General features: G+C 40.3%; 1 protein-coding gene across 4 annotated transcripts in view; it reads left to right on the top strand.

Moving 5' to 3' along the window:
• szt2 (SZT2 subunit of KICSTOR complex) overlaps nt 1–27,194 on the top strand; it is a 221,147-nt gene that overhangs the window by 82,680 nt on the left and 111,273 nt on the right. For all 4 annotated transcript variants that reach the window (XM_030433927.1, XM_030433928.1, XM_030433929.1 and 1 more), the window contains exons 30-44: nt 139–231; nt 576–654; nt 1,176–1,466; nt 1,590–1,725; nt 5,655–5,771; nt 5,885–5,954; nt 6,335–6,520; nt 13,636–13,866; nt 14,036–14,267; nt 14,724–14,798; nt 22,239–22,377; nt 22,760–22,892; nt 23,495–23,615; nt 23,780–23,932; nt 27,006–27,108. In XM_030433927.1, the coding sequence (XP_030289787.1) occupies nt 139–231; nt 576–654; nt 1,176–1,466; nt 1,590–1,725; nt 5,655–5,771; nt 5,885–5,954; nt 6,335–6,520; nt 13,636–13,866; nt 14,036–14,267; nt 14,724–14,798; nt 22,239–22,377; nt 22,760–22,892; nt 23,495–23,615; nt 23,780–23,932; nt 27,006–27,108 (2,159 nt within the window). The remainder of the gene's footprint in view (nt 1–138; nt 232–575; nt 655–1,175; nt 1,467–1,589; nt 1,726–5,654; nt 5,772–5,884; nt 5,955–6,334; nt 6,521–13,635; nt 13,867–14,035; nt 14,268–14,723; nt 14,799–22,238; nt 22,378–22,759; nt 22,893–23,494; nt 23,616–23,779; nt 23,933–27,005; nt 27,109–27,194) is intronic.

Here is a 27,194-nt window from a genome sequence, read left to right as displayed (position 1 = left end):
TCTGTCCCAGTCAGTGAGAGCCAAGCAGCTTTTGCGAATCTCTGTCTTAAAAGGGCCAAAAACTCTCCTTTGGGTAATTGGTAATAAGCTTACAATGTGAAAATGATGCCATTCTGATTTAAATATATCCTTCGACAGGATAAATTCATGGAAATCATCTCCCAATACTTCAAAACTGTGCCCTCCAATCCACACTACTTTTTCTACTGCCCATCCTCATCCAAGATAGAGGTGAGTTGACGAAACTGTTTGATGTTTTTGTGTTGTTTTCTTTTGTTTCAACTTACTTTTCTTTCATATCTAGCAATCATTCACGATGAAAATAACTATCAGAGATTTATTGAGTAAATAAAAAAACTTGAAAAACAACAAAACAAAGGAGTTTGTATTTCTTTAACCAAAGAAAAATCTAATCTAAAAGATTCATAAATAATGCTTGAGGGTAATTTGTGCATGTGAAAACCAATTGCAATTATATGTGTCAGTTCTGCCTTGGAAAGCGACACCACTCTCCCTTCCCCAGCCAGCTCTTGAATAAACTAGATAACCCTTTGCACTGTGGTTTGTCTTCTCAGGAGGACTCAGAGGATGGGGATGTAGGAAGGATACCCAGTGAGGAGCTGGTGTCAGAAGCTGAGCCAGCGACTGATGATGGTGAGGTTTGTTTTTGGCACGATGTACAGCAGAAATGGGCCCTCAATAGTGTAGAGCACCTTCTTGGCACCACTGTATATACTTCATACTATACTTAAAAGATGTAGCTGAATATTTAGGTAGGTCTGATAGCGTAGATATGAATACTGTGAGACATAATGCAGAAAAGGAGAGCTTCAATGATTCTTTTCTTAATCTTAAAGTGGCCAACTATTGCAAGGGAAAAAACTGAAAAAGTCTATGATTCTTTTTATACAACATTTTTACTAATAAAATAATTACTTCTAAATATGATTTTGAACTGATGACATGTCCTCTACAAAAATGTTTGAGGTCTCAGAGAGTCCTGCTGTAAAACATGGTTACATTATTATTTGCTAATTATCTGAGGTTGTTGTTGAGAGTACTTAATACACAACACAACCTCACGAATCCCAGATACTTCTATTAGTGCCGTTCAAAAATACTGCTCTGTTTATAAGGGCCCATTGTTGAAAGCGAGTTGACTGTGTTGTGTGCAGAGAACGTGTTGGGTTGCTGCATCATGATGGAGAGCGACACAGATTTAGTGGTGGAATATGAGGAGCAGCCAGGTACCAGCTTTCACACAGAGGGTGAGGATCAGTCCCTGTCTGATTCCAACACGGTCAATCAAGACCAGGACTCCTTCAGCATCCTGGAGGGAGACTCCCTTCTGGAGTCTGAGGGGCCACAGCTGGACATGCCACCGCTCTTTGTTCATGTCACGTGTTCTGTCAATATGAAAAGCTGCCATGGTTCCATGCCCATACAAACACTGCCTACCTGTCTTGGTGAGTGTAGCCATGATTGCCTCTTTGCCTCACTCTGGTTTCCTCCCTCAATAAAGAAATCTTTTCAATGTTCTACAAGTTTTGATATGACCATTTAGAGTATTTCTTTTGCTTTGATTGCAGGTGAGATTATTTCCTGCCTGGAGAATGCTGAGGCCTTACAATCAGTTGATTTGAATGAACTCTCAGTCACATTAGATATTTTTGTTCTGACACTACCTCTTGAGATTGAAGTCATGGCTAATTTCCATCATAACAGGTGAGTCAGAGCCTGAGCAAATAGAGGATTATTCAAAGTGTTTGGGACATGGTGCCGTCACAGTATTAACGGTACAATGTGTAGTTTTCTTGTTAACAAATAAGTCCTATGTATATCATTGAGATTGAACAAAATGTTGAATGCATGTCCTTTTCATATTTTTCCCCCACTATTTTGGAACCTGCATGGTTTCCTTACATGTTTAAACTGGTTAGAAGTCTTTTTTCTTGTTTGCATTTTACTTGGCTTTTTTAAACCACTAATTCTGGTTGCAAGAACAAGGACTAATGTACTGTAAGATCTGATCAGAATTGTGTAAAACTGGGTTTAAATTGAATTAATCCAGAGTTAAATCAATGTAGAGATGCTACCCAAACTAAAATAGGTATTCAAATAGAATAAATCTGCATGCAGACGGGACCTAACAAATATAAAAGAGGAGAAAAACTTTCGGCTGCACTGTTTTCTTAATGAAATATAACATTTTGAACTTTTGGAGGTGACAGTTCAGTGCTCTGCATGAAGTCCAATGTGTAGAGGGTGAAAAGGAAAGGAGAGAGCATCGTACCCTGAGGGACCCCCGTATGACATACTACCGCAACTGAGACAACGTCCATGAGTCTCGCATACTTTGGTCTGTTTGTGAGAAAGTCTATGGTCCATACAGCCAGGTGTTGGTCAACTCCGGCCCCTTCCAGTTTCCCCAAAGAAGTGCTGGCTAAATTGTATTTGTATTGCTTCATGCAACATTGATAAATAAGATCCACCTCGGGGCACCACCCTTGAAGAAGGGAAAAGATAGTCAATTCACAAAATCAGTCTCATAAAAAGGTACTAAACTGTAAGTCTGATTAGTAATTAACTTAATAATTACAACAAAATTTATCATAATAGCTAATAATGGTCAAAGGATTTTGGATCCTTGACAGTGTAGAGGTTGGCAACGTTCACTATTGTACAATATTAAACAGACAGCATGAAGGTTCAAAGTCTTTTATTCAACACAAAGATGAAAACACACAAACTTACTAACATGTACTATATGCTGGCTGGCTGAATAAAAAAAAAAAGTGGTGGTTCTCACACCATGTCACTCCTGGAAACTGGTCACTCTAATGGTGCTAACCGGTGCTAACTTCCTTTGTGTTCCTCAATTTGTGGAGCTAGCTGGCAAGCTCTGCGTCAAAGCTGCTGCTGCTGCTGCTAACTAATCTGGAATGCTATTAGGAACTTGTGTCGCTGCAGTGAGGAGAAGTTCTTTGGGCCTGCTGGAGATGTAGCTTGTAGCTCTCGGCAACTGTTAGGTCCAGAAGAATCCAGGAGAAGAAAGCCTGAGGGCAGGCAGCCCCTTGGGGAGAGAGGTGGAGAAGAGGGAGAACAAAGGAAAGAGCTGGAGTTTTGACTGTCTGATCAGAGGGGCGTCTGTCACCCTGAACAATAGTAGCTCAAACTTAATTATGCACCTAGATGTGAAGACTGGAGAATTCTGGGAAACTGAGTTCAGTTCAGAGTCCATTTTGAAATCCACAATGAATGACTTCATCTGTGGGTCCCAGCATGATGAAAGCACTGGGGAAGTAAAAAACCATGACCCTCACAGTCCAGTGTTCTCCAGGTTCGTAAGTGTTCTGTGCAGCAGGCAGATGACTGCATCTTCGTGCTCACCTGGGGATGGATGTGCCTGAGAATAATCCTCTCCATGTTCTTCATCAGGTGAGAAGTTAAGGCGACAGGGCTGAAGTGGCCAGGCTACTTGGGGTGCACAGAATTTGGACCTGGGACCACACAGGAAGTCTGCCACAGGACAGGGACTGTCTCCAAAGTCAGAGACATAACAGCAAAAAAAGTCATTGAGAGTATTTGCCCAGTCCTGGTCTCCGCTCTGTTGCTCTCCCTCTCCCTCCACCGCAGTCTTCTTCAGACATCCCTGGTGTTGTTCTGCAACAGCTGCTGCTCCAGTTACCTCGTGTAGCTGTTTTTCCATCCCTTATTTCCTGCCTGAGCTCATCCTGGGCTCTCCTCAGTTCCTCTTCCCTGATCTGAAAACCCTCTTCTTTTATCCAGTATGATTTTAATCCCAGACTTCACCCTGGGTTTGTTGTTGCTTTAACACTGTACCTTCCCGGAAGGCACAGTGTTCTCCACACTGAAAATGTATGTGATTTGTGAAGCAGTCTGTTGATGTCCTCCTCATGTGGGATGCAGAGTGCTTACCAGTCTGTGGTGTCAAAGCAGTCCCTCAGCCTTTCACTGGCCTCCTCAGACCAAACCTTCATTGACTTTTTATGTGGCGGATTTGAATTCACCACAGGTTTGTAGTCTGCTAGCAGATGGACCAAGTAGTGATCTGAGCAACCAAGCAGGGGACTGGAAAGAATGTGTATGCTTCCTTCAAGTTTGCATGCATTAAACCCAAGGTTTTATCGTCCCTTGTGTGACATTTCACATACTGGGTGAAGGAAGGGAAAGTAGAGGGGAGCATGGCCCAAGTCCCCAGAGACGAGGGTGAACTGGGGCTGTAGTTACCTGTACCTGATTATGCTGCTTCGTAGTAAAAGCTTTGACAGGACAAATAACATAACTTTTATTGTAAAGAATTTATAGGAACTAAATGTACATTGGAGCTTTGTGAGTGCAGATTCTTCAATAACACAGTCGTGAGGAAGTGTTCACTGCCGCTCCTCTGACGCTGTCATAACCATAGACCAGCTTGCTTCTTTTAAATGTCTTTTACTCAAGACAACGACGTTAGGTAAGAGACAACTCTGAAGCAGGAAGCCCTGTTTTCACAGTGATAAAATATAGATGTGCCAATTAAAACCAAGTCAAGCCAAGCTAGCACATGTGGAAATGTCCTATTAATGAACCAGCACCATCATCTCTGTCACTCCACTGTCTGACAGTCGGTCCAGTCTTCTGATCAAATCCAGAACTGACTGAAGTGGTATGTTGATTAAAAATTCAGCAGCATCATAAAGCGCAGTTCGTTTGAGTCTGACCCATCATTTTATCCCAGTCACCAGATTTTTTTTGCTCCGTTCATTTAAAAAAGACAGTCATGTTAAAAGTTTAACCTCTTCCAGTTTAAGTTTAAAGTTAATACTCGATCATAGTTTACACTGGAGTTTTATGTTTAGGTGCAACAATTAATTCAAGTTTAGATAAAACACTAAATTGAGGTTTAAAGAGAGGTTTGATTGGATTTTAAACTAGTTTTAAAGTTTGGGGAAACACAATTTTAACTAAACCATGATTCAGTCAGGTTTAAAAGTTGATTCTTGTTGGTGGAATCCAGCCAAAGTGTCAGTTAATGAAATAGCATGAAATAGAGCTGAAATGAATAATCAATCAGCCTATTGAAGAAAAAAGAATTATAGTTGGCTTGTTCAATTTTCAATCAAAAATGCCAATATTTCTCTGAAGTGAGGCTTTACTTTTTGATATTGAAACTGAATATCTTTACAAATTATGAAAGTAACTGTTGCAGCCTTGGATATGGATATGTGTGTTTTGCATGAGACACAAGCATAACAAGGACTTACGTAAAACTACTCCATAGTGCAGCTTTTGGTAAAAACTCCAAAGGGTAGCTTCACATTTAACCCAGTTTAAAGTCAAGTCATTTCATGAATGTCATGTGGCTCATGCATGTTTAGAATTGGATTGGGTTTACTTCGGCACCATCTAGTGGTATTATCAACAAAAAACAGAATGTGCAGCATCAGCATAATGTAAAAGATGATGTCATCGCAGACAAATTCTCCACATTTTAAGTTTATAAAAGGCAGAGGACATTTCTGAAAAATAAAGAACAGTTGTCACTAAGATGAGCAACTGGAACTGATGATAATTTGAATTGAAGTGTATGTGTGATGACTTCCAATGGTGAAACCATGGTGTGGCACATCAGATCACCTCTTTGTGTGCAGGTACACCTCAGAGAGCAGTGTGTCCCTGAATCGTTCACCTGGACAGCCCTCCTCCTATCGCTCTGATGAGGAGCTGATTGCAGTGTTGGACAGTCTGAGGGGAGCCAGTGTTGATGGGTGAGTTTGCTCAACACATAAACATGTTCCTGAGAACAATACAGAGCTGATCTTTCTCAGATTGACATTGAATCTCTTTTTGTTTGTCTGGTATGTGTCTTGTCTCTAATCAGGGTCTCTGGTGATCCTTTATCCAAGCTGCCAGATCTTCAAAGGTTAGCAGTTCTGGCTACAATGGATAAGGTGAGTCTTGTAAATATTTGCTATCCAAGCAGCAGCACAACAATACAATACAAAACAGTACAACAACTAATAAATACAACATCTTGAAAGGAGTGCCTTCACTTTTTAGCTTCCCCCATTATGCATTACACTTCATACATGCCAGTTTGGGCACTCACACAATACACAAGTTCTGTTAATTAAAACAATTTTGTTACATTTTTTTTTAAGTCAAACTATAAAACAAGAAATTGGTTTCTCAACAACAGTGGAACACGTTAGCCACGCTGTTAGAGGATAGTTCTAGTTATATAGGATTGTTAGGAGAAAAAAAAAAAGATGATTGATGATTTTTGAATTCTAACACTTAACACTGTGTGTCTCTGTGTGTGTGTGTTCAGATCCGCTGGCTGCTGGAGGATGAGATTGTTTCTGCTCTGCGTCACTCTCGGGTCATCAGCTTGGCCACACTGCAGAAAGTAGCAGAGCATGTTTTGCGCTCCAGTGGTCAACCGCACTGTCACTGTGAAGATGTCCCGCTGCAGTTTGTCTTTGGGCCTGAGCTGTCTCTAGAAAAATTTAAAGAGGCAAGGACGCACACACGCATCTATCTCTCTCTTTCTCTCTCTCTGTTTCACACATGGTTTGAACTGCAATACTTTTCCCGTGTAAACCTCTTGTCCAGCAACTGTAACTGTTTGTATAAAAAAATAAACATTTTGGGGGTCACGTGAGCACGCTGTGAGGAACATGGCCGCCTAGAACGGAGCTCCCCAACCCAACAACCCGATACCTCGAAATGCGATAGAGTTTACTATAAAATTACTGATGTGATTGAGAACTTTCCTTTGACACGGTGTAACAAATATAAGTCGTAGATGGCAGCGGGGCAAAGTCAGCGGCCTCCCAGAATACTACGAAGTAACGCTAACAACATGGTGGACATGCAGGACGGTGATAAACGAGAAGAAATTGTTGCGGCCGTTTCCGGTGGTGATAAACGAAGCATGGATACAAGCGTCCTGTCTGCTATGCAAAACTCGCTCGGAAAAGCCATGGACGAGCTTGGGCATGTCAGTAAGTTGCTACTGGTCCTGCAAGCTGATATTGACCAAGTGAAAAAAGACAATGCGGGACTCCGCACAGATGTTAATGGCGTCCTACAGCGTCTGGAGGCAGCTGAAAGCAGAATATCTGATTTAGAAGACGAGAACGTCGGCCTTCGGGAAATTGTGGAGAGAAAAAGTGCTCGGTACGTGAGGCGGCCCAGTAGGATGCCAACTTTCGCGACAGACGCCAGAATCTGGTTCTGGTTGGGCTGAAAGAGAAGCTGGAAGAGGGCAAGCCGGAGATATGTGTGAGGAACATCATTGTTGAAGCTCTGGGCATACCGGTGGACCAGACACAGCTGCAGAGAGTGCATCGGGTCCCTGGAGGACCAGTGATGGATGAGAACTGCTCGCCCAGACCTATTGTTACCCGCTTCCTGTGCTTCTTGGAGAAGGAGAAAGTGTTTGCTGCCGCGAAACGAAGGTATAGGGAAGGGCAGAGAGTGGAGTGGAAAGGGTGCAAGCTCTCTTTTTTCCAAGACCTGCCACGGGAGTGGGCAGAGAAGAGGAAAAAGTTTTCGGAGGTGAGAGAAAAGCTGCACTCTCTGGATGTGCGGTTTACTGTGGCACCACCGGCACAAATGCGCTTCACCTGGAAAGGGAAGAGGATGAGATTTGACGATCACCGTAAGGCACTGGCATTTTTGAATAAAGAGGTATTGGAGCCTCCAGCGCCGGTGACACGCAGGATGGAGAAGATCAAGAATAAATGTGCCAAACGGATGACGGACTGTTGTGAAGCTGTCCGATGACGGACATAGATTACCTGGTTCTGCTCTTAATTGAGACACAAGGGAAGGACATGTTGAAACATGGAAGACCAGTATCATGGTAGGAGAGTGTGTGTTCTTAATGACCTGTGGGGAACAGTAAATAGAAATGTATACGTTTTAGGTGGGGAGGACTATGTGTGTCTATTGTAAATGATAAATGAAGACAGCACTGTTTTTGTTTTTGTTTATTTCTATGGGGGAGCTGTCTGTGACAGCCCGATGCCACATGTCGGAAAGCACTGGTAAAAGATATAGTAGCTTTGATCAATGGTGCGAGGGGGTTGGTGGGGAAGGGGGGTTTCTTTGGGTTGGTCAGTGAACACGACTCACGGTCTAGTTGAGGTAGATTAGTTTTTTTTTGTGTGTGTTCTTTTTTCTTTCTCCATCTCCTTAGGTTTTCAAGGAGATAGGAGTGAAGGTTTTTGCATCTATGGTTTTCAGGTGGATGGTTCTTTTCCCACCCATGGATGTGTTTTTGGTTGGCCTGGTTGTGTTATGTGTGTAAAACATGGGGCACATTTTTTGTTTCTGTTTTATTTTTGTTTGGTAAGGCTGGCAGTTGGACAACACCCTAAATGGTTAGTATTAAGTGATGTGATTGACTCTGTAATGTGTAGGTTTTGGATAATTCAATATGCAAGAGTATAAACTGGGCTTAAGATATGGTTAAGTTGGTGAGGTTTATTACTTGGAATATTAATGGATCACATAACCCTGCTAAAAGGAAAAAATGTTTGTCCTATCTTAGATCTCAACAAGCAGATGTGGCTCTGTTACAGGAGACACACCTGGTGGACACAGAAATAGCTAAATTTAAGATAGGATGGGTGGGACAGATATTTCATAGCTCATATACTAGTAATAAGTGTGGGGTTGCAATACTTGTACATAAAAATCAAACTTTTGTCATGTTGAAACAACATAAGGATAATGAAGGGAGGATAATATGTGTCGAGGCTAAAATAAATGGAGTAAAGGTTAATATATGTAATATATACCCCCCAAATAAAGAAGAGCCAACCTTTTTTCATAAGGTTAATAAAATGATGGGGGAAATAGTGGATGGTCACACTTTAATATCAAGCGATTATAACCGGGTACAAGATGGGGTTCTGGACAAAACATCCCTTACAAATAGTGTGCCAAGAGACAGAAGAGCTATACATTTGATGATGAGAGACTTGGGCCTGATGGATATCTGGAGGTTAGTACATCCCAGAGATAGAGAATATACATTTTATTCGAATATGCATAAAAGTCACAGCCGCATAGACTATTTTCTGATATCCAAAGATCTGGTAGAAGGAACTGTAGACTGCTCAATTGGACCCATTGCATTAACAGACCATGCTACTGTGCAATGGGGGGTAAATTTGGAGTCAGACGTTATTAAATCTAATAGATGGAGGATGAATGTGTCATTGCTTCAGGATGAAACCTTTGCCAATTTGTTAGGGGAAGATCTTAAAAAAAAGTTTGACATCAACATTGGATCAACTGGGAGATTAGGTTCAGTATGGGAGGCCTCTAAGGCGTATGTAAGAGGTAAAATAATAGCTCACTCAAGTAAGAAGAAAAAAGATAGTAAAAAACAAGTGCTGGGATTAGAATCCCAGTTGAAGGATGCAGAAAAAGAACTGGCGGATAACCATACTGAGGACCGTTTGAGAAGAGTTTGTGAATTAAAATTCCAGTTAAATGAGCTATACAGTAGAAGAGTAGAATATGCTATGTTTAGAATGAAAAGTAACTTCTATGAGAGTGGGGAAAAGGCCAGTAAATTATTGGCTAGGCCATTAAAAAAACAAGATGCTAGCTTTATAATACCAGCAATTAAAAATACAAATGGGGAGTTAGTAACGAGTACAAAGGATATTAATGAGGTATTTAAAGACTTCTATGTGAAACTGTATAAATCAGAAGTAGACCCATCAGAAGAACAACTTGAAGCCTTTTTCGCCAATTTAAATATCCCCAAACTATCAGAAGGACAAGTAGCACAGATGGAGGGAGATATTACTGAAAGAGAAGTTAGAGATGCGATAGCATCACTGAAAACAGGAAAATCTCCCGGGCTAGATGGCCTACCAGTTGAATACTATAGGAAATATATTGAATTATTGGCACCCATTTTGACAAAACTGTATAAAGAGTCATTTGATGTGGGGCAACTACCAGGCACGTTTAATGAGGCTTTGATTACCTTGATCCTGAAGAAAGATAGAGACCCTACGGACCCGGGGAGCTATAGACCTATAAGCTTAATAGATGTTGATCGCAAAATTCTTACCAAAGTCCTTGCCACAAGAATAGAAAGATCTATGCCATATATAGTACATACAGATCAAGTGGGTTTTGTTAAAGGGCGTTCTTCATCGGATAATGTTAGGCGGTTATTACATCTTATGTGGGCAAGTCGTGATGCTGTTATGCCCACCACGGCGCTCTCGTTGGACGCAGAAAAAGCATATGACAGAGTAGAACTGGCTTATCTTTTGTATACATTGAGGGTGTTCGGATTTGGAGGGGATTTCATAAAATGGATTAAGATTATTTACATGTCCCCGAAGGCATCTGTTCTAACTAATGGCCTGAAATCTCCCTTTTTTGGCCTCATGAGAGGCCAGAAACAGGGGGAACCACTGAGTCCGCTACTCTTCACCATATTTTTAGAACCATTAGCTATTGCTCTAAGAGCGGATACAGGTATTAAAGGGGTGTGGGGTGGTGGGACAGAACAGAAGCTGTTTTTGTATGCGGATGATATTCTGTTGCTTATCTCGGACCCGGCTAATTCTATCCCCATAATCTTGAATAAGATTGAAACATTTTCTCGAATATCTGGATATAAAATTAACTGGCAGAAATCGGAGGCGATGCCTGTATCTAGGTCTTGTTTTCCGGTCCGAGATTTCTGACTTTCAATTTAGATGGATCCCGGTAGGAATGAAATATTTAGGATTAAAGTTGACTGCTGACCTGTCTGATATAATGGAGGTAAATCTAATGCCATTACTTCAAGAGATGAAAAATAATTTGGAAAGATGGAAGATAATTAATCTCACTTTGTGGGGTAAAATTACCACTATTAAGATGGTGATAGCGCCACAATGTAATTATATATCAATGATGCTGCCAGTAATTATTCCTAGTGGCATATACAAACAATATAATCAAATGATTAAAGAGTATTTGTGGAATGGGAAAAAACCTAGGATTAATATTAAGAAGCTATGTACTACAAGGGAAAACGGGGGCTTGGCACTTCCAAATGTAGAAATATATAATTTAGCTTTTGAACTGGCTAAGTTGGTGAGGCATTGGGCTAATTATGATTCTCAACCAGATTGGATAAAGATAGAAATGGCCATGGTGGCTCCTTCCAGACCCATACAGGCTCTCTCTCAGATTAAGGTGGTAGAGGGGGGGAAAAACCCCATTTTGAAATACTCTCAATGGGTGTGGTCTAAGGTGCATAGGTTGATGGGGAAATCACAATATAAGCAGGGGTATTCTTCTGTCTGGGATAACCCACGTATTGTGATAGGCAAGCGCTCATTCTGCTGGGATCCTTGGCAGAGGAGTGGTATATGTGTGATTGATGATTTATATAAGGATGCAGTTTTTAAGTCATATCAGGAGCTAGTAGACCAATTTGGTCTGGAGGGAAGGGGTGAATTTTGGAAGTATTTACAACTAAGGAGCAGTGTGCGAAGTGTGTTCCCACTTAATAGAAACATAGAGGAACCTAATATGCTGTAAAGTTTTTTTGACTTGCCAAGTACAATGCATAGGGCTTCAGTATTTTACAAAGAGATAATGGAATTGCAAAAGGTGAATACTAAGAATCTTAGATTAATATGGCAGAGAGATTTAGAGTGTGAAATAAGTAAGGAGAAATGGAATAACATAGTTTCTAAAGTTGGCTGGGCCACTAGGGATATTAGAAGTAAATTTACCCATTATAAAATTATACATAGATACTACTATACTCCTGTGAAGCTTTTTAGAATGGGCTTAGTAGAAGACAAAAGATGTTGGAAATGTAAGGGAGAAATTGGTAAATTTTTACATGCCTTTTGGGAATGTCCTGTGGTATTACCTTTCTGGAAAGAAGTATTAAGGAAATTGGGAGATTGGTTAGGACACAAGTTGCCAGAGTCGCCACTGTTTTGCCTCCTGGGAGATGTCACACTGTTGCCACAAGGAGTCAACAAAGGACAACATGCGCTAATAACTGTAGGCCTCATCACTGCAGCAAGGCTGGTACTGAGAAACTGGAAGAGCACATGTATGCCGGGGCTCGCAGATTGGACCCAACTGATGACAGAGACTGCATCCTATGATCCTATGAATTATTGATTGCCAAGAAGAATAATGTCAAAGGGAAGTTTCATTTAGTGTGGGACTATTTCTTTGAGTATATTAAGGGCCTGATACATTGAAAATGTGTTGAAACAATTTGCAGCCAATCACAAATTATATAGTGGTACAGAGGGGTGTTGTCCTTTTAAGTAGTTTTCTGTTTTGACTGCCTTTTGGGTTTTGTCTGTGTTTGTGTTGTCCGTTGTAAGGTTTTTGTATTATACGTTTGAAAATAAATAAATACTTTAATGACAAAAAAAAAATTTAATTATTGGTCAATTAAAGGGATAGTTAGTGTTTTTTTAAGTGGGGTCATATAAAGTACATATCTATAGTCGATCCGTTTCCTACCATAATCACCGATCAGCGCAGCCTCAGTTTGGAGAAGTAGAGAGCCGCTCCAGCCCAGACGCTCAGCTTTGTACTGCAGTGAACGGGTCCAGAGAAAAAGAGAAATTTAACCACCTAAAACAAGGCTCACCTAAAAAAATCTATAAAAGTTCAAATGTTCGTTGTATAGAGAAAATTCACAGCGCTTTGCATTGCCGTCAGACCACCAATTCTTTTTGCACTACATTTTCTCAACCGTAGAACCTCCGTATCCCTACGCATTAGCGCAACAGTTGTTGAGCAGCCTTCGTTTTCACTCCTGTCAGTGAAACACCGGGGTGATGTCGCTTCAAATGCGTGGCCATGTTTGATTTGTTTCCACTGTCATATGGCTTTCTTGTGCCACAGTGCCTACACACCGTCACGGTTTTATCCACTAACCTCTTTCCCTCACCATTATGTTTGACAGGGAAGCCAAAATGCTCCCATACAGGGGATTTAAATGGCGCGGGGCGTTCAAGCTCCTCCGTTCCTTCGCTCACCATGACCACGCTGCACTTAACAAGTGTGTGATTGAACATGTGCACAACTTTTTTTTTATATATCAATCCACGGATCATGTGTGTGCCGAACTGAAGATATTGATCCGAACGGATCATGGATCAATGATGATCCTTTGCACCACTAATGAGCACTTACCATGACACCTCCCATCATATTTCTTTTTTTATACCCAGCTCATGTTGTTCATGCCAGCTTTGGAAAAGCACTCTTTAGTTCAGGGGAAGAAATGTAATTAGAGAAAGACCTTCATTTTACTTATTTTTCTCTAAGAAAAGTTTGTTTATTCACAAAAATACCTATTTCTGAGTTTGTATTATTATCTCATTAATATTGTACATTTTACAATTCTTCAGTTTGAATTTCTTCTCCAAAACTACACAGTGGTCTTTGCAGTTGGAAAAAGAATGATATCCATGTCCATCTTGTATCTTTTGGCTTATTCCCTTTAATCAGCCTTTTTCTTCTTTACATTTATCATTTATCTCAGTATTTGCCTGTAGTGGAACATCATAAAAGCAGTGTTGTCAGGATGTATGATTAAGATCATGTCTGATCCCTCAGGAGTTTCGCAGAATTTCATTCTCTGGCTACGTGTTGAATGGAGAGCAGGATGGTTTCTACTATATGTCCCTGAGCAGACTGCACCCTCAGAGGATCCATGCCACCAAGAGGCTGTCTGAGAGCACTACAGACCCCCCTCCACACACTGACCCCTGCATTGCCGGACCACAGGTAGAGGAGCTGATGGTGGAGAGTAAAGCAGATGCTCGGGCAGCAGAGGCAGACAGTGAGGTCAGATACGTCAATGCACACTGGTTTCCGAGTAACAATAATAAATATTTTCAGAGCCTAACAAACCACGATGTCTAATCCTCTAATGTCCTTTGTTGAACAGTTACAATAGATGAAACATGTTGATATGAAAATTATGCTAATTTTAGTTTAATTCTGTTCTGTGCAGATTGAAGACAAGATGTCCATCTGTGTTGCTAGTGACACAATTGCAGAAGCCAGTAAGCAAATCAGAGCCTTGAAGCCAGAGGCACATGATGCTGTCTCTCAAAGTTCAGTTAGCATGATGGAGGTCAGAGTTCAGCCCAGTACAACCCAGATGCAGCATGAAGAGCCCACCTCACACCCCAAGACACTGTCAAGTGTCAGTCTGGCTGAGTCCATGCAGTCAGCGTCTCACAGTGAGTCAAACAGACACATTGCATACCTATGGTGTATTATTAAGTAGTTGGTTGCCTTTGCAGGTTTTTCCCTCTCCATAACGTGACAGGTAACACTAAGCACCAACAGATTTTTTAAAATGTATTTTTTGGGCCATTTTACAGCTTTATTTTGACAGGACAGCTTGGACATGACAGAAAATAGGATGAGAGAGCAGGGGATGACATGCAGCAATGGTCCACAGGTCGGACTCAAAAACTAGGCAGCTGCAGCATGTACAAAGCTTCTGCCCGAGGGTCCCATGCTCTACCAACTGAGCTACCTGGGCACCCAGCACTGTTCGATCCGCTGCTTGCTCTCTCCACTGCCTTTGATTAAAGAATCTGAGGTTCCATCTCTGATTTTGGCTCTGGCTTGTGACTGTGATCCTGTGACAATTAATCTTCTCAGGGAAATGTCATTCTGTCTTACCTCAGGCTGTGGCAAACCCAGGCCGAGTCGAGTCCAGAGTGTTGTCTCCAGCCAGGGCAGTCTGGACTCAGACATGCAGGGTAAGTGTTGTACAAAGTTAAACTTTGGTTGACCAACAGGATCAGTGTTAGAGAGGTTTGAAGGAGGTGGTGATTGCGACAAGTAATTTCTCATTGTATTAGTTTTAGGGCACACTCACATTAGCCATCTGTACTGTGCACACACGTTTGAACTCCAGAGACCTCCATTAGTCAGAGTTTGACTAATGTGATTGCTCTCTATCATGCTCAAGCAGGGTACACTTCCTTGGCCCTGGCACAGTTGGAAGAGGTGGGCTTCGGCATGGTTGCTCATGATAGAGCACATGCAAAAGGGACGTGCACAACTGGACATGAAGTATAATCATGCATATTATGCCACCTCGCATAATCAAGAAATCCAGGAAAGCGAGAGTGCCCTATATGACGAGAAAATTACACAAAATAAGCCACAAACAAGTCAGTAAAGTTAGTCATGTTCTCTTTGTTGTTTTCCCTTGTAACATGACCACACTACGATGAGGTAGCCTTGCTCAGGCCCGGTTGTGGCTAGAGCAGTGTGAGTGCAAACAAAATAGTTTTTGTTACAGGCGCTCCGTGCAAAAGAGGAAATAGAAATACAGCGTGAATGGAAACGAGATAAAGATAAAGATATAAATAAGATATTAAGTAGACAATAATAAAATAAAATAAAATAACATAAGTAGACAATAAAATAAAATATCAAATAAAAAAGTAGACAGTCTGGAAAATATACAATAAAATATACAGTTAGATAATATCTACACTATAGAGAAGTAATTGTATTTTAAATTACAGTTTTGCTTTTTCTTTGTTTTGTTTGTTCTGTGTTTTTTTGTTTTTTTATGTGAAAGTCTAATCATCAGAGTGAGGAGTTGAACAGTTTAATGGCCACAGGCAGGAATGACTTCCTGTGGCGCTCAGTGGTGCATCTAGGAGCAATCAATCTCTGGCTGAAGGTGTTCATCTGTTTGACCAGAGCGTTGTGGAGAGGGTGAGAGCTAGGGCTGAATGATATATCGTTTTAGCATCGCCATCGCGATGTATGTGTGTGCAATAGTCACATCGCAGGGCCTGCGATGTAGGACGCAAATGAACTCACCTAATTTCAAGGGCACCTGACACACACACTGTGCATGCAGACTGTGCATGCAGACTCTGCATGCAGACTCTGCATTAGGGCTGCACGATTCTGGAAAAAATGTGAATCACGATTTTTTTGCTTAGAATTGAGATCACAATTCTCTGGCACGATTTTTTCACAAAATGTTTATTGCACTGATGAGTAAAACAACAGTGTAGTATGGCAGAGGCATATGCCTCTGCCAAAGCAATGTTTTTTTTTGTTTTGTTCAAGTTCTATCATTCGATGAGAAATTATTTTTACACAAGTCTCCAAGATGAGAGGGCATCCTTTAATCCCTCATGTTGTACAGTGTTTATTGGGGCCGTATCTTTGGCTAGGTGATATGTGATAGCTGCTGTGATCGGCTTTCTAAAACGGAGGCGTAATATTCATCGAGTAAACATGTGACGTGACATGAAGCCCGAAGTTGGGCTGGGAACAGTTGACAACAAATTTGTCTTCAAAATAAGAGCTTTACATTGCACCCCATTGTAGTTTAGAACTGGGTTCTTAGCGGGGGCTTTTACTTTGAAAGTAGCGGCCGTTTCTAGCTTGCGCTACAACAACAAGCTAACACAACGAAACAGCTAGAGATCCGGGAGATGCTAGCTTCTCCTGGATCTCTAGCTGTTTCGTTTCTCAGCGGCTGTCCAGTTGCTCATCTAGCAGGCGAGGTGGAAATAAGTTTGCCCTCCGAGGCGGCAAATCGGCGGACCTAAACAGACTCTCAATTTGCCGCCCTCTGTCTAAAACCGTGGACCTAGCTGCCCGAAAGACGGGCAGATTGGCGGCTTGCTGCCCCGTCTAAAAACGGCCTTTCACTCACTCCTTCCAGACACTCAACTGCAGGCAGGCTTCCTCCGCTGAATCCCGTGTTATAAAGATGCTTTACCACAGGTTGAGGGCGGAGGCAGCGGCAGTGCTGCGTTTGGGGGGCGCTTCGAAAAATCCAGGAGGAAACAGGAGCATTTGTTTGTGATTCAGCTCGAGATATAAAATTCTTCAGAATCGCTATGTGTAGAAATAAGATCACGTGTATGTGTGAATTGAGATCGCGATTTTTTAACGTTTTTTTGTGCAGCCCTACTCTGCATGCACAGCGATCCACCAATCACATTAGTTCTTAATCAGCGTGCCAAATCAGACCAGCCCCTGCACATGGAGTAAGTCGCTGGTTACAACATTGAAAAATGAGCAACGAACAAGAGAAAATCTCGATAACGAAGACTTGGAGCCAAAAAGAAAAGCAACGTCAGTTACCTGGAATTATTTCGGCTACAAGAAGGATGATATTGACCAAACACATGTTCTGTGTTGGTAGTGTGTTGCATCTGTTGCCACAACGAGGTAACACCATTAATTTGTTTGACTATTTACGTCGGTACCACACAGCAGAGTCCTGCACAGGTCTTATTTTGAAAACCCACCCGTACACACCATACTTAAAACTGCATCTGACCCGTTTTCCTACAGTAGCACAAATTACGTTTCGCACCCGAGCTGACCCGCTATAAATTGTTACCGACGCCCAACCCCCACCCAAAGGAAAATTAGACAGGTGTAATTTTTACAAATGAAAGTAAGCCAGCTGGGGAATGGAAGTTCTGGGTGGGCGCACGCATGCATGAGCTCATATGAAATATAAATGCTGATCAGTATGAAATGCAGCATCACATAAAGTGCTATTCAGGTCATCCGATGAAAATTCCTGTATTTTTTCATATCGCAATACATATTGCAGGGCTAAAAAAAACACTCTCAGTTTTTTCCAATATTGTGCAGCCCTTGTGAGAGCCGTACTGCAGTATCGCCCGCACCTTCGACAGCATCCTCCTGCCTGACACTGCAGTCAAAGTGTCCAGCTCCGGCCCCACAATGTCACTGGCCTTTCAGATCAATTCATTAAGTCTGTTGGCATCGGCTACTCTCAGTCTGCTGCTCCAGCACACCACAGCAAACAGAATAGCACTGGCCACCACAGACTCGTAAAACATCCTCAGCATCGTCCAGCAGATGTTAAAGGAGCGGAGCCTCCTCAGAAAATAGAGGCGGCTCTGTCCCTTCTTGCAGAGGACTTCAGTGTTCTTAGTCCAGTCCAGTTTATTGTCAATGTACTCTCCCAGACAAGGACGGACTGGCCATTGGGCAATGTGGGCAAATGCCACTGCAGCCCGCCTGCCGCTCGTGGCCGCATCACAAATAAATAAATAAATAAATAATTAAATGAATAAATATAAAGCGTAGCGGCTGCATCAATAGGCAGCCGTGGCCACAAATGAATAAATAGGCTAAATTAATAAATAAATAAATACATAAATAAATAAAGCGGAGCGGCTGCGTCAAACGGCCTGTTAACTCTGACAAATAATAGGCCTACTAAACTAAATAATAATAATGAAGTTTTTTATTTTTCCTGTAAAGGACAAATAGCCTAAATTTATCTAATCTCTAATCTATCATAAGGTTTTTTGGATGTTTTTCGGTGGTCAGTGGATTTTCTCACGATCGTTGACCTGATGAGATGATAGGTCAAATGCAGTGACGGACTGATAATCTAGAATTTGGGCAGATGCCAGAGGGGCCAGCGGCCCTCATGGGCCATTCGGGCCGGCCGACAAATCACAGAGCGGTCCCAAGCTCGTTTCTCCCGGCTGCTTCAAGCGTCAATAAAGGTTTTAAAGCCAACGGGAAGCCAAACTTCTCCTAATCCTATACACTAAATAACGAGACAATCTAATCACTATTTATATGCCACATACGAGTCTCTATATCACAGTCATGGTTACCTTCTACAGTCACAAACTTTTATATCACTGCATTGTTTTGTAGCGAAAATGTCTTATTCAGATGTTCAAAAACGTGCATGGTTTGAAATAAAACAAATCTACCTGCATTTTTTATTTGAATAGTTGTTTGCAAAACTTAAAATGAAGCAATGCCTTCTGGGAATTTCAAGACTGAATCGAGTGGACCGTCTGAGTGTGGTTGTTGGAATTTGGAGGTTGGAAGTTGGAAGTTGACTGAGTTTAAGCTAGCAAAAAAATGAATTGAGGTATCAAGCGACACAAGGTGGGAGCGGAGAAAAAGAGAAATCTCAGAGAGCACTGTTGGTTGACAGTGAAAAATGCTGCAAACCGACTGATTTGTTTTTAAAATCAAGTGCAGCTTCAGCTAGCACGAGCGCTAATACTGCTAGCACCAGCACACAAGGGACAAAGACAGGACAGTGAGGAATATGAGCAAGAGGAGGATGAAGAGGTAGACATGGATGACTGCGTGACGGTAAGACACGTTTGTATTATGGGGAGGCTGGCTCTGATGATTTATTAATGTGATTTATGTATTGGGGTGTAGTTGTTTATAGCTTGGGAATTTAGGTTTACTATCACCGGGGCTATCAAAAGTGCCTGTTCTTTACGTGCGTCAAAAATTGCGCTTGGGCGCTCGCATCCCCCTTCCGTGGGCCGCTTGTGGGTGAAAATGCCAGGGCCGTTTTTTGTTCCCAGTCCGTCACTGCTCCCAGGTATTTGCAGTGTTCAACAATGTCCATGTTATGCCCCAGGATGGAAACTGGGGTCACTGGTGTCCTGATTCTCCTCAGATCCACCACCAGCTCTTTGGTTTTTGTTGTGTTGAGCTGCAGGTGGTTCAGCTCACACCATGTGACGCTGTTGTCCACCACAGCCCTGTACTCAGCCTCCTCACCCTGCTGATACATCCAACGACAGCAGAGTCATCAGAAAACTTCTGAAGATAGCAAGACTCTGTCTGGTAGCTGAAGTCTGTGGTGTAAAGCTGTAGAGCTCTCTGCTACATCTTGTTACAGCATAAACTACCATGTAACTACCACATTTAAACATAAACATGTAACTACCATGTTACAGCAGCAACTATAATGTAACTAGCACATTGGAGCCTAAACCACCACGTAACTACCATGTTAACAGCATTAACTACCATGTGACTATTACATTAAGGCCTAAACTACCATGTAACTACCATTTTACAGTATTTACTACCATGTAACTACCATTTTACAGCATTTACTACGATGTAACTACCATGTCACTGCATTTACTACCAGGTTACACCATTAAGTACCATGTAATTACCACATTAGAGCCTAAACTACCATGCAACTACCATCTAACAGCATTAAGTGCCATGTAGGTACCATGTTATCAGCATAAACTACCATGTAACTACCATGTTACAGCATTAAGTACCATGTAACTACATGCTAACAGCATTAACTACCATGTAACTACCATGTTAACAGCAATAACTACTATGTGACTACCATGTTAACAGCGTTAACTACCATTTAACTACCACATTAGAGCCTCAACTATCATGTAACTACTATGTCACATCATTAACTACCATGTTAATGGTGTAATAGGGCTATAATACTTAGTGTCGTAACCTCATTAGCCTGTCTTAGCTCTACAAGTCAAATGTTTTGTATACAGCTGTATGTAAATCAGCCCATATATGTATATATGTAAATAGAGCCAATTAAATAACATTGGAATACTTTACCATATTCAAAAATAATATTATATTGCTATAGAGTTTTTGGGATCACTTGTCAACCCCGTTAGTATACAAGTCAACTCCGTCAGACACAAAATCTGACAGAGTTGATGTCTGACGGAGTTGACAAAATGGAGTATTTTTTTACTTGAGCCATTTTGTTTATTCCTCAGTAGTTAGCTACCTCTATAACCTAAACTAAAATGTGCAATATTCTTTCACAATTATTAACTAAGATCATAATAATGTACAGACGGTGTTGACGTTTAAAAGCTGTGACTGCATTTTTTATCAACATTGTTTGTTTAAAATATAAAAAATTTAAAACTTACTAGACCATATCTCCCACTGTTGCATTCACTATGAACAGGAAGTGGAAAAGGGGTCCTCAGGGTGATAGCTGACCACAACATTTCCTGATTTATTTAGGATGTTTAAAAAATCTGACGGAGAATTAGGACACACCTTTGATCAGCAGCATTTAATGGAAAATATAATTTAAAATTCACTTTTTGTATTTTTGATATTTTATTGATACTGTATTTTCATTGGCTATGTATATTTATGCATTTGTAACACTTTTTAACACTTTTTTGCAGCTTGACATTGTGACTGCTTGCTGAGGACAGGCTAAATACATGTATTTTCTGGGTACAGAGCCTGAATTTGAACAAATTCTGCTGAAATCTTTTTTAAACATATGAAATGAATGAACTGATTAAACACAATTCCTTTACATGAAACTTTTTAAGCATTTTTATTTTTATGAATGTATTTATTTTTAATATAAATAAGACTTTTCTATGTAGGACATGGTTTGTCCCTTATCTCAAGAATCAGTGCTCTACATTCATAATCCTTATGATTAGCTGCATGCAATGATTCATGAACTGAAAATTTGTGAAGTAAATTAAATAACTGTCAATATTTTGTGATTTAAAGCAGGTTTGGCAATACAGAAATCAAAATACGATCATAAGAGTATATTACAAGAGAGTGATCAACTACAGTGTGTAAGTCCTAAACTGAAGGTTCAGATATTCAACAGCAATGTATATTTATACACACAATTTTTTATATTAATAATAATAATCTTGTGTGCATGGCAGGTCAGTAAAGCTCTAATAAAATGTTGAACTATGCCAAAAGGACCAAATATTGTTTTTCTGTACCAAGCTTTGATTTGATTTTGAACCAAACCAACAATAGTGATGCAAGTAAATCTAAGTGGTTCTGAAACTGTTAGATCTGCTACAAATAAAGGTGAAGATACAAAGATTAATTTCATATGGACAAATTTGCGGTTCATATCTTTGTGAAAAAGAATATATGATGTTCATCTTAATAGATCTGAAGATTAGCTTAGAAAGTAGAAAACAGGATTGGATCATCATCATAAAAAACAAATATTGACTGCTTCAGTATCAGCACCCCAAATTTAATTTTAAGTTCCATTTTATTTTTCAATTAGTTCAGGTTAGCATGTTGTTCCACACAAATGTGGATTATTAATAGTGAACCTTGTGCAACAAAACTTACTGCACTGCTTGAAGATCAAACCATTATGAAAGACTTAAAAAATAATAACATAAAAGACACATACATTACATACATTGATTAAAGAAACATACAGCATTGATAATAAAGCAAAGAAATGGCTTGACTGTATTGTCACTTTGATATATCAGGCTATAGAGTTGAGGAGCTGTCACAAGATTACCATACTTGACGTGACTTAAATCTTGATGATGTAATGATGATGATGTTGCCTGTTTGTTACTTAAACTCTGTGTTTGAAGGCTATGATGGCGGCAGCAGTGACTCCGAGTGTGAAAGCCCCACCTTGGATGAACAGGAGTGTCAGTCTGCACTGATGCCCGACTTCTGGCTGATTGTTAAGATTTACCAGGACAGAGTGAAGGTCTACTCCCATTCCAGGTCAGCCAAGCCTTAGGAAATCCTCTCACATTACTTTTTACATGTATTTAACATTTGATAATCAGCCTGTAGTCCTTGGTCCATATTTATCAAGGATTTCAGAATAGCACACTTTTGCTTGTTCTTTCAGGCGGAGAAGTAAAATAATTGCATCATGTGCCCTGAAAAGTTCTCCTGTACTACTAGGAGATGTCATCATAAATCACAGTTTCAACATTTGTCAAATGGTGATGACACTTGCTCTTAAGAGTAAAAGTGGGAAGCTTAACTTAATCTAAAATGAGATTAATAAGGTCCCTGTCAAAATTCCTTGAAAGGATTCTCAGATGCTTAATAATGGCTTGTAAGTGGACATTTCATGTGATATTTAATATTTTTGCAGGTGCTTCACAGAAGGAAAAGAGGTCAGTGCTGAGGAGTTGGAAAGGAAGGAAGATCAGGAGCTGCCTGAATACTTAAAACTGCATCAGATGGTGGTCAGGAAGATCAGTGAAATCTGCAGAATTGTCAATCAGGTAGCTGCTGCATCATTCAGCAAATTACACCACAGATTGTGTTTTTGTGTTGTTTTAGAATATCATACAAATGAAGTAACACTGATATGTTGTGAAAATATTGAAAGGAACACAGTGATAGAAAAAAACATACATGTGACAGTTTAAAAATGTAATTACAGTGCCTACTGGCATGGTTTGAAAATTGTTTTTTCACACTCATTGGTAAGCTTTTCTTCCCTACGTTGGTCCTCAATAGATGTTTAACCATAAACCATAGATGTGGTGGTGTGTTGGGTGTATATAGTAGATAACTATATATCTATATATATATCTAGATATAGAAATATAAGATAATGAATTAGATATATAAATAGATCTATAATATAAAAGAGATATATATATAATATATAGACACATATAGATATCCCAGATTTAATATATAATAGATAGATATATATATATAGATATATATATGTATATAGAGATATATATAGTATTATTTTATATATATATATATTCTCTAATATCTTATATGTATATATATCTATATATATGTATATACACGACCAAAACCAAAACCAAATTTAGATGAACTTCACCGATTCTGTGTGTGTGTGTAGCGTATGCTGCTGCAGGACCTACATGACAGCCATGTTTGCAATTCTCTGCTGGTGGCTGAGAGTGAAGAAGACATCTGGAAGAATGAGTCTCTCTACAGGCAGAGGCTCAACACCTCTGATGGTAAGTCAGAAGGAGATGTAGAGGGTTTTGACATTTTTCTGTGCACCCCAGTATAAGGTAGTAGACGCTTTAACTTCTTCTCTGATGTCACGCTCAGCTCTTTTAGTCATGTCTGTACATATTTACGTGATCTCATCCTTGTTTTTCTTGACCCAACCATACAGATTACAACACAGAGGAGAGCTACCAGGCCAGAGATTACCTGGCAGCCACCATGCAGTTTGTCCCTGGACATTTTGCCTGTGATGTGGTCTGGAGCACAATCATCCACATTCATCCACGCCTCAAGATGGGACCCAACATGGGGGTCGCCAGGGGTGAGTTGTAGACCTGAGCTTGTAAAAATCAGGGCGACATCTACCATGACTCAAAAGATCTGTGTAAGTTCATATTTATTGGAAATGACAGTTATTATTGCAAACAGTGTATATACTTTACAGAACTACGTATGATAACTTTTAAATTCAAGTGAGTTGAGCCAAGCTCTGATGTTTTTGTTCTCTCTTTTTTTCAATTTACAGAAAGATGATTTCAAATATTTGATATATTTCCTGCCCTGTTTTGACAATTATATAATAAATCTAAATAAATGAATATATTTTACAAATAAGGTAATGAAAAGGGAGAGAAACAAACATCCAGAAGTAGTTACTACAGTACAGTGGCACATTTGATCAAAGCAGATTAAAAAGGAGGAAGCAAACAGCGATTGATTTAAAAATGTAACACTGACCAAAGTGCTGTACATAGTGCATTCAATAGGTAAAAAATGAAAGTAAAAATAACAATTTTAAATAAAAGATACATAAAACAGACAGTCACATATTAACAAAGTTAATAGTGTAGAGGTAAGGTAGATTAATGGGGAGAAAAAGCCAGGGTGTATATATTGATTTAAAGGCAGAAATGGAGGGGGCATTGCATATGTGAGGTGGCAGTTGGGTCCACAAGTTTTGAGCAGCTACTGCAAAGGCCCGATCACCTTTTTGTTTGAGTCTGGAGCAGGGGATGTGGAGAAGACCTGTATTAGAGGATCTTAGGGACCTAGGGGGCTTGGTGGGGGGTGTAAAAGGTCTGAGATGTAAGATGGGGCCTGACCGTTGAGGGCTTTGAACACCATTAGAACTTTCTTGAAATGGATCCTTTGTTGTTCTGGCAGCCAGTGAAGGGATGCAAAAACGGGTGTGATATGCTCCCACTTTTCTGATCTAGTCAACAGTCTTGCTGCTGCATTCTGAACCATTTGGAGATGTGATATGTGGGACTGGGGGAGACAAAGGTAGAGGGAGTCAGTGTTGGGGAGTAACGAATTACATGTAACGACGTTGCGTAATTTAATTACAAAATGTACGTAATTGTAATCTGTTACATTACTGGGAGAAAATATGTAATTAAACTACAGTTGCTTTTGGAAATTTCAATTATTACAACTTAAGTTACATTTGATAAATCGTATCCCTGTATTACAAAGGTGGCTCTCTTTTAACCTGGCTAGATCACCATGGTAACTTATACTTAGCTCATTACCTGGTCCAGACCAGGTTCTGTTCAGAGTTTAATCATAAAATCGGCTATAAAAGCGCAGCTGTTTCACTATTTAACTCATTTACAGCTGGCGTGACCTTTACTTTGAAAGTCCAGTGGAGCTGGATCAGAACGGAGCATTTGTACGGAGGGAGAGATCGCGCTGATCCGCTGCTGTTTACTTTCTCTCTGAGCGTCTCCGCCTACAGATGTTCAGCTGAGGGGATACGCTGCTCAGCTGTTGATCCGACTCGCGTCAGGAGGTCATTTATTAGGCTATAGCCTATTTACTTTTATATACAGTCAGTCACCACTGAAAGAAGTTGTGCGCTCGCAGCAGGACAGATAATTTAACTTAATGTGGCCATGAATAAATTAATTGTTTCGCCTGTTATGTGTTGCCCAAATGCAAATCTTGAGTAGGTCTACTCTGTTTTCTCACATTTAAAAAGGTCTTTGTACAGAGACAACATGAGATTTGCTTGTAGTTACAGCACCTAAAAAACCCACTGTAACCTATTTTCATACGCACACCAGCCTCGCTTTCAATAAAACACACACTGGCATTTTATAATTGCGATCAGTGAAATATATGAAAACAATATTTAACACAGTTTAAAACAACAGTTGTTGTTGCTCTAAAGCTTCATATTTAAAAGCAGCTCAATGTAGAGCTGTCAGAAATTAAAATCAGCCTCCTCTTGTCATATTTGCAGCAAAACTGTTGCTTCAGGCTGTGATCAGGCTTTTTTGTATCGCTCATACTCTCTCCATTAAAACAACCTGCTCCTTTTGGCTGAAATCAGCCCATTGTCGCTCCATTTAGTGAGGAAGTGAGCCTCCTTTACAGTACAGGCCTAAGGGCAGACTCATAATATATGGTTAAACCTTTGAACTGAAAGGTTTATCACACTATAGGTCTTAAAATGTGAAAATGGTTAGCAGTTGAGAGATTTCATTCAAAATTAAGAAAAGTAATCAAAATGTAATCAAATGTAATTAGTTACATCAATTTGAGAAAGTAATTGAAATAGTTACACTACTATTACATTTTCAACAGGGTAACTTGTAATTGTCACCAACTACATTTCCAAAGTAATCTTCCCAACACTGGAGGGAGTTGCAGGACAGCCAATGTAGAAGGTGTGGCCTTCATAGCCCTGCTGTTTACCATGAGATCATCATCAAGGGAAAAACTGCAATCCAGTGGTTCTTCAACAGCCCTTAAAAGCACAAGTCCAAACCACTGCACCGGACATGAAAAGAAAAAAAGCAGAGGGTTTGCAAAAAGTAGTGTAAACCTGTGTGACCAATGAGTCTCAATCAGCAAGTACTTGAACATTTGTGTGGTTTCACAAACACTCAAGGACACAGGGGCTCAAGAAAGGAGGGCTGCCCACTTCTGATTACAGAGTGTTGCGTTGTTTACATTTTTTCTCTGAATAAATTTCAGGACTGTCAATCTGCAGTTTGCCTTGGTCCAGGATGGTTTAACATAATTGAAAATATGTCAATATTGTCAGTCTTATGTATGTTAGACTGTTTGCATGTTAAGCAGATCTGATATTTAGCAGAGATTTTTTATGCCCTAGAATTCCAGGACCTAGGGTGGGGGTGGTTTGTGTGCAGCAGTTAGGTGTGTGGTTGCACTATGCAGCTTAATGTTTAAATGTGTTTAGTTTACAGAACTTTTACTGCGGTAGTGAAGCAGAAGTTTTTTCAAAGCGCTTTTTAGCTACAGAGCCCTTTTTTGTATGTATTTGTGAATTTGTGCTTTTAAAATATTGATGATGCCTTTGTGAAGATATATATTTATTTTGTAAACATGCTGAACATGTCAGAATGTTTTATATCTCCCTCTCTCAGCAATCCAGGCCCTGCGCTCTGTGCTGAACTCTTTCTGTGTGGTCAACAGGAAGAACATGTTTGTCTACCAGGAGCGTACCACAAAGTCAGTCTTCTACCTCAGGTTAGACTTTGTCATTAGTTTTAATACTTTGTTTATTCACTTCTGCATGGATTTAAAACTTTATCTTTGAGAGACCATGTATATAT

This window comes from Sparus aurata, chromosome 11 (genome assembly GCF_900880675.1).
Source record: "Sparus aurata chromosome 11, fSpaAur1.1, whole genome shotgun sequence".
NCBI lineage: Eukaryota > Metazoa > Chordata > Actinopteri > Spariformes > Sparidae > Sparus > Sparus aurata.
Note: the sequence above shows the minus strand (reverse complement) of the source record. Positions and strands in the feature narration are given on the sequence as shown.